Source organism: Rutidosis leptorrhynchoides, chromosome 5, assembly GCF_046630445.1.
Source record: "Rutidosis leptorrhynchoides isolate AG116_Rl617_1_P2 chromosome 5, CSIRO_AGI_Rlap_v1, whole genome shotgun sequence".
Taxonomy (NCBI): Eukaryota; Viridiplantae; Streptophyta; class Magnoliopsida; order Asterales; family Asteraceae; genus Rutidosis; species Rutidosis leptorrhynchoides.
In genome coordinates, this window is record NC_092337.1 from 420,053,035 (window position 1) to 420,064,095 (window position 11,061).

The 11,061-nt window shown below is 31.8% G+C and overlaps 1 protein-coding gene across 1 annotated transcript; it reads left to right on the forward strand.

Annotated features, from left to right (window-relative positions):
* Nucleotides 1–252: 252 nt before the first annotated feature.
* On the forward strand, nt 253–10,625 carry LOC139849996 (cyclin-A2-1-like). The gene is made up of 12 exons (XM_071839599.1): nt 253–335; nt 6,458–6,812; nt 6,938–7,154; nt 7,638–7,771; nt 8,172–8,264; nt 8,369–8,502; nt 8,684–8,759; nt 8,863–8,939; nt 9,136–9,169; nt 9,288–9,437; nt 9,991–10,122; nt 10,213–10,625. Exons 1-12 carry the CDS (start codon nt 253–255, stop codon nt 10,261–10,263), a joined length of 1,536 nt encoding a protein of 511 aa, XP_071695700.1. The 3' UTR covers nt 10,264–10,625.
* Nucleotides 10,626–11,061: the final 436 nt, after the last annotated feature.

The window sequence follows — 11,061 nt, forward strand, 5'->3', positions numbered from 1 at the left end:
CAAGACTAAGGACAATATGAATGGTTGTCGGTTTTATAACCGATCTGGTCTCATCATAATCAATCCTGACCCGTTGATTAGGATCGTTAACAACCGGCCGGGCTAGTATCGACTCAATGTACCATCTGCATTAAACTTGTGTTTAAACAACCATATGGAGCGAACAATGTACGTGTCTGATGGAAGTGGCACAAGTGTTTAAGTATTATTCTTAATTAACCCATTGTATTCCTCTGTTCTAGCTTGATGTCAATGTGGATTGTTAAAGGCCAGATATTAAGAGGTGGAAATAGTAGAGGTGGTGGAAATATTCAGGTTAAGCGTGTGACCATGGGGTGAGAAGATTTAAAGCGGATGGAATGGGTTGCACTGAAGCACATGGTATAGGTGAAGGGATCAACTAAGTAGTAGGGAAATTTTAGGTCGCTGTTTGTAACGGCGGAGAAGTGGGTGGGTTAGGTGAGGGATGAATGTCATGGGCATGGTGGGCCAGGGTAGTCAATGAGATAAGAGGATCGGGCTGAGTAGCTTGTGTCACGACCCTACTTTTTCCGTTATCTTTTACCGTTAATTATTTAACGACCGTTAATTGATATTCGTTCCACGTCATTTCTATGATCTATATTATTATTTTAGTAATAATATATTAATTATTATGTGTTATATGAATATTTGTATTCATATTTCAAGTTATACGTTTCTACGTGTCGCGGATTTCTATCCGGCGGATCTTTTCGGTTTTCAAACCAACGGTCAAACTTTTTGGGATTTTTAAATCCAAATTATTTTAAATATTATATTTTTATATCATATGAATATATATAGTGTTTATATATTTTATTTATCGCGTATTTGTTATCTTTCCGAATAATTAATCGCGTAATAGCGTTTTCGCGTTTCGGGCTTCGATCGGGCGTTCGGGCCACAAGTAACTTCACATTACATCAAAATGGGCCATGAGGGCCCACCCTTGGGCAAGTTTCGGCTGAAATCCCCTAGTGGGAGGGGTGAACTTGTTATTTTGCAAACCTAATTATCTTAAACCTAACTTCCACATTACTCTTTTCATTTTAAACCTAAAAACACTTCCTCCTTCTTTTTTCCTTCCTCCTTGGCCGTCCCATACATCACAAACATCATCATTTTCTTCAACATTTTTGCTTTGAAGATTTGGGGCTTTTGTTGTTTCCGGATTCTACGCTTCGTTCTCTACGCGATTACATCTTTTGTCCTTCGATTTGGGTATACCTATGAACCCTAATTTTTCAATTATTATTCTTTTCTACTGATTATGTTGGTATTTAATGTTATTATGATAGTATAGCACTTGTGTATTGTTGTATTGATGATTGTATGCGTAGAATTGCTCGATTATACATGTTTTCGGTTTGATTGAATTGGGACAGCAGCATATTCGTTCATTTCTGGTTATTTAACAGTTATAAAAGTGAAATTTAAGTATCTATATGAGTTCCTCTCATCAATACATTAATTTTAGACTCCGGATTCATGTCATTTCGATTCCCGGAGCTCTAGTTATTATTAAAATGGTGTTTTGTTGAAATTGAAAGGTGAAAACGAATTGGTACAGGTATGTTCCGACTTTGTGATCATATTTGGAGTCTTTAGGGTTTACTAGTGTGTTAGGATTGATGATGGGATGAACTTTCATGTTCGGGTCATCGAAATCCGAGCCACGGATCACCCGTTATGACTAAAACACGTTTTAAGCGGATTAAAGATCCAAACTGATTAGTGGCTGTAATTCACGACTTGTTTGCTGTTACTGGGGTGTTCTTGAGCACACTAATGTTTCGGGTGGGTTGGTTAGGCGAAAATATATATAAGGCTCGCCGAAAACTGATTCCCGGGGCTCAAGTTATGACCCGATGAACTTTTAATTAAAACTTATGGTTATTAATTATGACTTATGATATGAATAATGATTTTTCATTATTATTAAATTACTTATGATATAAAAAGTAATTATTATAATTTAAGACTTATGATATATATTTATTATATCATTTAATTATTACTTATGATTTAATTAAACTTTTAATTAAACTTATGATTAATAATACTTTTATTATTAATGGAAAATACTTATGATAAGTATTAAACTTATATTATGAAATTATTATAATAAGACTTATAATAAGGATTAATTAATTATTTAATTATTATAAGGCTTAGTTATTATTTAATTATAATTTAATTATTAAATACTTATGATTTAATAATTATAATTAGAAACTTATGATATGATTAATAATTCATTATTAATTAATAATACTTATGATATGATTTAAATTTTATTATTAATTAATAATACTTATATTATGACTAATATTTAATTAATTAATTAAATACTTATGTTATATTAAATATATCATTTAACTTATGTTAACTTTAATAATTCATTTTAATTTAATTAAACTTATGTTATGACATAATTATACATATTTAACTTTAATTAACGTTATAACTTTCATTAATATTATAACTTACACTTTTAAAATTAATGTTGACTATGTTTGACCAAGGTTGACTTTTGAGTTGACTTTCGGTTGACTTTGACTTTCAGTTGACTTTTGTTGAATTTCTAAATAAGGAAACTTTCCTAACTTAAAACTTTCCTAAAATGGAAACTTTCCAAAAATAGAAACTTTCTAAAAATAGAAAAGTTCCAAAAATGGAAACCTGCTAAAAATAGAAACTTTCTAAAAATAGAAAGTGTGTGTCCGTACGCTGTTTCGATCAAACCGATGCATGTTGAGTATTGTTCTATGTCTACTTGCAACATGTACAATAGCTATCATACTAAGACTTGACCTAAGTTAGTTATTTATATCGACCTGCTTTATTTATAGGTCGGCGTTGTGATCATTCCTGATCACTTTACTTCATTTGCTGTTCGCATATTTGTGTGGTTACTTCGTTTGCTATTAAGGTGAGTTATAGTCCCATTTTTCTATTTAAATCTTTTGGGATGAGAATACATGCAATTTATTTTATATTTTGGACACAAGTGGAGGTTGGTTTAAATTATTCATTGTGAGTTGAACAAAAATATTCTCTAGTCTGGTAACTGTAATCACTGGTTTCTACCGGTGAACGCGAATCCTATGGATAAATCTATCGGGTTTGACAACCCCATTTCGAGCTAGTCGCGCTAGCAATTTATAATCGGAATGTTTAGTACTTCGTATTTTGTTGTAGATACACTTGTTCGGTGTATATTATTTATTGTGTTTGGCAAGGGTAAATAAATGGTTAAGTGGTTACCAGGTGGCTCACGAAAAATGGAATAATGTTTTATATGTTTTCTAGCATATAATTTTGTGGTCTAAAAAGAGGTTTTTATGTTTTCAAACATAAATTTTTATGATTTAAATTAAATATTGTTTGTAATATTAAACCTATAATTCACTCAACATTTTTGTTGACAGTTACTCGCATGTTTTATTCTCAGGTTCATGATTGATTGCTTCCGCTGTACTTAGAGAGTCTGCATATTTATGATGGCAGCTTTTGTTAAACAATAACTTGCATTATATTTTGATACATTTAATAGTGGATGTTGTTGACTTTGTTTTGGTCAATTTTTGGTTAAGTAATAATGTATGATTGTTCTAAACTTACATATTTTGATAGGTTTCCTTTATAGGAAATCATTTTTAAATAAAGAATGCAAAGTTATTTATTAAATTCATATAGAGTTATGATCAAGCTGTGGGACCAAGATAACGATGGTCGTCAAGTGTACTTTGACGGGTCGTTAAAGCTTGTTGTGCCGGAGTAGAATAAGTGGGTTGAAGTAAGTTGTAAGAGATAATGTATGGTGGAGGATCGAGAAACATACATGAGGGTGGTTGGTCTTGTGTCATGAAATCATTTGGAAAAAGTTGTTTCATCAAAGGTGACATGAGTAGAAAGGATGATCCTGTTTGTAGCAACATCTAAGCAATGGTAATCCCGATGACTAAATAGGTACCCAAGAAATATGCAAGGGGTGGATCGGTGTAACAACTTGACTTTTCCGTTAAATATTTAATGATTGTTACTTGAATGCTATGATTATTGCCTTAGAATTTATTTCATATACTTTTAGAAACATATGTAATACATGTTATATGATTACGTATCCAATTCACTTTAATCACCAACACCACAAGACTTCCATCAATGAACCCTATATCTGATTAAACCCCTGAGATTTCCTTAGATTAAACCCCTCAAATTGGGCTTACCGATGGTGGTTTTGCGTTGGTTGCAGATTTCAAACGGAATTTAGGTTTGATTCTAGAGATTTTGGGATGCTTGTACCTCCAGGTTTGATTTTACAATCGATGTACCATCAGGGTTAGTATGATTTTGTGGAAATGTGAATTTGTGCTATGATATTTGATTTTGTATGTTTACGAACAAGTGTTATACCAAAGTGGTTCCTGCTGATTTGAATGAATTCAGATTTATAGAATAGGTTTTGATGGATGAATGTAAAGATAATGAGGGATCTGTAAAATGAGGTTGATGAATACGTTTTGAAGAAAGGATTTAAAATGGGTTTAAGACACTTTGTTTACATTTAAAGAAAAGAGAGAGAAATAGATGGAAAATGCAATCAAGTTAAAGAGAAGATTAAATGATAAAAATACCTTCATGTGCGTGTCACATTATTGGACTTAACAGAGAAAATTACTGGGCGTGATGAAATTGGACTACCCATGCAAAACGTGCAAACTTTTGGAACTATCCATTTGAAAAAATCAATTTTGCAAACCACAAGCACTATCCATGTAATATTGTGTTAAATTAATTTGTTTCTTTTTTATAACTTTTTACAACTAAATTAAATTAATTATTACGGAGTATATATTTTGTAAGTGTCTTATGCTACATAAAATTGATAAAATGATATAATTTCATTTAAACAATCATTAATCTTTACAAATATATAGATTTTTTATGCATTATTATACTATTATAGTAGCTATTTTGATAGGGGGATGATTCTCACACACACTTTTTTTATCCTCACACACCTATTTTAACCTTTTACTCTTCTAATAATACTCAATTGGTGTGTGAGGATCAAAAAAGTGTGTGTGAGAATCATCCCCATTTTGATAAGTTCATGATGATTGATTGAATGGTCAATCTAAAATATTTTACAAATACCAATAGTGTCATTGTACTTTAAATTCATTTTCTACACTTAAAAAAGTAAATTAAATAAAAGTTTAAAAATTTAACATTGATTAATTTTAATGACTATAGTATAATTGTGGTCTCCACGTGACAAAGAAAAACAATTCAGAGTAGTAAATGAGTAGTAGTAACAATAACAATAACAATATTTTACATTTGTTTTCTCCAGAAGATTTTAGAATTTTGAACTGTACTTGTATCCCGCTCTCACGCTCCTCTTTCTTTCTCTCTCTATATCTATATCTCTCTCACACTACACCCACAGCGTCTCTATATCTCTATCCATCCATATATCTACATATGATGATGTTTTATATATAATTGTATAAATTATATAATGTATCATGGAACCCTAGCTCGGCTGTTCAATCCGCTTGATCTGGATCTCTAATCGAGCTACCACAATGCAGAGTGAGCTCATACACACGCATTTAGCTTCAAAACGAATTGTATACTGTATATGTTTATGAATTGAATCTATTAACCAATCTGCATTGTTCCGATTTCAGTTTAATATTCGTCAGCTGCGTAGATCTGATATATTTTGATTATTGTTACTGTATTATATTAAATTGACCTTTGATTTACGTTACGCTGTTGATTAATTGTCTATAACCTAATTTTTTGACTGCTTAAAGTCAAATTTGAAAGTTCTGGTCAAATGTATGGCAATATAATAGTAAGAGTGACAGTAAGAGTGATAGTTCTGACGCTCCTTAGAGCATTTTTTTAATTGTTAAGATGTTTTTGGGTACTCTTTGTATTATGTTTTGTGCTTGATATATTAATTGATGAAATATATTTATAATCATAATTATTATAATTATAATTTTTAATTATAATTATATATTATATTATTTAAATGTTTTTGTAGTACTACTATTTGAACAGTGGAATTAGTTTATTTGTTTGGTGTGACTACTACAGTGGTATTTTGGATTTTAGATTTTTGTTGTGACATGTAGATGCAAGTTTTTGTTCCATTCAGATCCAAATTTTAAGAAGCTTCTCTAATGAATAATGAATAATTTAAGTAAATTTGAAATAGTTCATTCTGAAAATTCTGATTAAGCATTTGAGCCTTATTGATTTGTTATGTAGATCTGTAATATTTTGATTCATGTTTTGCTTGTGACTTAATAAGTGTGTTAGAGCATAACAATTGAACAATAATTCTATATCATGATTAGGGTCTTAATAATAACTACTACTTCTAATTTAGATGTGAAATGTTTATCTGCAGAGTACATGGAAAGCTAGTCTATTTAACATCAGGCACCACTCTTTTTATACAGCAAAGTAACATGAATAAAGAAAATGTACCCGCTGTTCACATCCAGGGTGCTACTGGTCGAGTTACTAGAGCACGTGCAAAAACGTTGGGAACATCAGGTGGTTTGCCACCACTACATCCTTTGGTGAAACAAAACCATAAGCAGGCCCTTCGACCAAATACCAAAAGAGCATCATCAGATAACAAGTCCGTTACTGATGCTGCTCCTAGTGGCCAGGCTAAGAGAAGGGCTGTTCTAGGTGATATCACTAATAAATACATTGATAGTTCCAGAGGAACTGTTTCTAAAGGAAATAAATTACAGGTGCATTTTCCGTTGTGAAGAATTAAACATGTTATTCATTTATACTTATATAACATTAAACAGCGATTGATAGTCATGTTGGGATATTAAAATTATTTATTTCTTGTTATGTTGCTTGTTTTCAGACTAGCAAGGTGGTCAAAAGATGTAATGTCCAGAAGACGGAGTGTGTGGCACCATCTATTCTAGTGGAACCTCAGATTAATAAGAACAAAGCAGAAGTAACAGAGGATCTGACCAAACTGAGCACAAAGGAATTATGTGAAGTAACTCCAGAACCAAATTTGGAAAATGATAGTACGTCCAACAAACACTCTGGACTTGGGAGCTCGTCACAGAAAGGTAAAGATTATATGTTCGGATACGTAGGCAATTGGGTCCCATGATGTGCTACCATTCACATTGAATTGTTTATAAAGGCTTTAATCTTGCAAAAAGCCTCAAATTTTATATGAAGTCTCTTTTAGCATGACCCAACAAAGACAGTCACATTTGGCCTATTTGACAAAGGCAACTTTGTTGTTTTTTAGATAGGCAACTCACACACCCAACACCTATTAATTCACCAATATACCCACGACGGGGCGCCCCAACCTCTATGGTTGAAATTCGACAACTTTGCTGTTAATCTAATCAAAGCTTATGTTGTTGATTCTGAATAACCCTATACCAAGTACAAATATTTTTTCATCTGTTCATTTCTTTTATTATCAGAACTTCCTCAAGTATAAGAGTTGATACATCCTTTTGTGTTTGTAACTTTGTTAGACTTCTATTTTTATTTCATGCAGCTCATGCTAAATATTGCATTTACGTGTAATGCAGGAGAAAGTGAGATTACGAGTGAAGCAGAAACCTCGAATGATCAGTTGGTTATTGACATTGACTCTAAGCACAAGGGTCCTCAAATGTGCAGCTTATATGTTGCCGAATTATATGGCAATTTACGTGCCACAGAGGTCTGAATAGCTGTTGACCTCCCTTCATTGGTTAATACCTTCTTTGTCTATGATTTATTATACTATATACAACCCACAAAACATTTATACAATTTACAACTTGTATGTTTTTAGATCATTATATCTTTATATATATATTTAAGTATGCTACATGTATGGTTTTTGTTTTCACTTATATATATGAAAAAATGTATTATCTTTGTTGGGTTTTTATTTTTTATTTTTGACACACTAAAGGAACGTCATTAGCGAGATTCAACCATTTTAGATGATAACAACAACTCTACTTGTTTGCAAATGTTATTTCATTATTATCTTTTAAGTTCTGTACGTTCTCTTTGTTTACCAAAAGGAACATTCTCATTCTTTCACTTAAAGTATTAAAGTTCTGTTTCTGCAGCTTAAGTGGAGGCATTTAGTTGATTATATGAAAACAGTGCAGCTAGAAATCACAAAAGAAATGCGTGGAATCCTCATTGACTGGCTTGTGGAGGTTAGTTATTGAGCATAATTAGACTCGAAAAGATTTTGTTACTCCACATTATCTTATATTCTTGCGCGAGATATTAATAACAAGAGTTTGGCATCTGAATTTAGGTCTGTGAAGAATATGGGCTAGCTTCTGAAACATTTTACCTTACAGTTGCACTCATTGATCTTTATCTTTCCAAGAAATGCATTGGAAAACGAAGACTCCAGTTACTTGGTATAACCTGCATGCTTGTTGCCTCGTAAGTCATCATTTTTCATTCTCTCTCTGAAGTATCCATATAATGATTTTTATCCCTTCTTGTTACTTCTTTTAAGAGTACTGATTAATTGATAGCCAACATTAACTTGCATGTAATTGATGAAACATCTGTATCCATTAGAAGAAACTAATCACCTATATTCTCTTATGTTTAATTACAGTAAGTATGAAGAAATCTTGGCTCCACGTGTTGAAGATTTCTGTTTTATCACTGACAGCACTTACACAAGATTAGAGGTGTGTTTTATTCACTAATGTGCTTTCATTTACTAACATTAAATTAAATTCACAGAGAAATTTTTTAACTTTATATGTTAACGACTGAGAGTATGTCTATCAGGTACTGGAGATGGAGAAACAAATACTGGATGTGTTGAGCTTTCAGCTTTATATTCCAACTATCAAAAAGTTCCTGAGGTACATGTCAATATCATAGTGTATCAGATCACATTGTCTATATCCCATTTCATCTTACTACAGTACTAATTTTGTGGGTCCCAATGAAACGGACTCTGCCAAGCAAGTTGTTCTTTTATGCCAACATTAGGCTGTCCGAGTAAATCCACCAATATATAATTGTCTCACATACATATTATTCGATTGTTGATTTCAGGAGATATCTTTTGGCAGCACAAAGTTCATACAAGGTAAAGCAATATATTATCACTTCTGTGTTCAGCGTTCAGTATTCACACTTATCGACTTAATGATAGAAAATCATGAAACTGAATAGTGGAATATTTTATTTTTATTTTTATTTTGCAGGCTCCAGTTTTAGAACTTGAGTTTCTGGCTAACTATTTAGCAGAGCTAACTCTAACTGAGTACAGTTTTTTGAAGTTCCTACCGTCTCTCATTGCTGCCTCAGCTGTTTTCCTGGCCAAATGGACACTTGATCAGGACGAATACCCATGGGTCAGTAACTTTCTTTCTTATATAAAATGGGTCATGTTCAATTCCTTAAAATTGGTTTTTTAATCGAATGGACCAGATGTCGGGTTCCTGTCCAACTGGTTCGACAGATTGAACTGTCCAGTTGAACATATTAATCATTAATATTATTAAAATTTAATACTCTAACCTAATGTAAAAACTACAGATAGATACAATACATTTTATGAAAAATTTCATCAGTCTTTTCGAAGAAGTTTGACAACTTTGATTCTTTTTACTACATAGTAACCCAATATTAGAAGAAATCAATCAAGTTTACAAAACTCAACTCTAATCAAATGAAAATAATTTAATATAAGACAAGAGGATGATCCATACAATTTGAAATGGTTTGTTATTGACGATTTGACTCAAATTTGATGACAATTAAACAATGTGTATAGTTATAAGACAATTAGAGTATGGGTACTTTTTTGAGTATGTAGCTGAAATACATATAACTCAGTGATGTGTTTGGTGATCTTGCCTGATAATCAAATGACAAAAGCATTGACATCATCTCGTCTTTTTGTAGAACGCTACCTTAGAACATTATACTAGCTACAAGGCATCAGAACTGAAAGTAACAGTTCTGGCCCTCCAAGATCTGCAACTTAACAATGAAGCCCCTCTCCGCGCTATACGCCAAAAGTACAAGCAAGAGAAGGTGACATTCTGTCAACGTTAATGATTCACCTATGTCTTAAATATTCCATATGTGGGCGATCACTAATAAATGTTTCTTTCATTATGACAGTTTAAAGGCGTCGCAACGTTAACCTCTCAACCTGTGAAACTTCCGTCTTAACATGTGTTGCTGATGTTTCGACTTACATTGAGTTTAACGTAACGATCTGCTAACGATCATCCATGATCAATGGCTACACTTGGTTAATTTATCTGGAGCGTTGATGTTTCTGAGTATTTGATGATTTATTATCACCTTAACTCTACTGCAACTTTTAGTCCCTGTTGTAACTTGTAAGTGGTAATTAACCACATTCTGTATCCAATTTTCGTACCTCTAGAGCTGTTTCCATAATGTCGGGATTGTAAGGTGTTGAGCGAATGAGAAAAATGACAAATGATTATATCTATATGTTGTTTGTTTTTTATGTTATTGGAACTACTGGTTATTCCAATGTTGAATAAGATGCTTGACTGCCTTTATATTGCTGTTTCATGAATTCAACTGAAATTATAATACTTTATTTGTAACAGTTTAAAACTAGTTTTGGAGGTCCGTGCTTCGTTACGGAGATCAAATCCAAATACACATATAATTTTAATACTTTTCTTAATCAATAATAAATAAACGGGTTATAAAATAAGGTAAATTATAAGTTGACTTCCAAAAATAAATAAAAATAATCATTACCTTTTGTATATAAGATACAAATATAGGTAAAAGTAAGTGGTTAAATGATAAAGTAAATAAAAAGTATAATATAATAAATATAATGTTTTAAACTGTGTAAAAAATATTTTTACCTAAAGACTATTAATATTGGACCGATGAGTAACATATAACAATATTTTATAATACTTAAAAAAGTAAACAAATTTTCTATTTTGTATGTAATATTTGTATATGTTCGGTTTCATA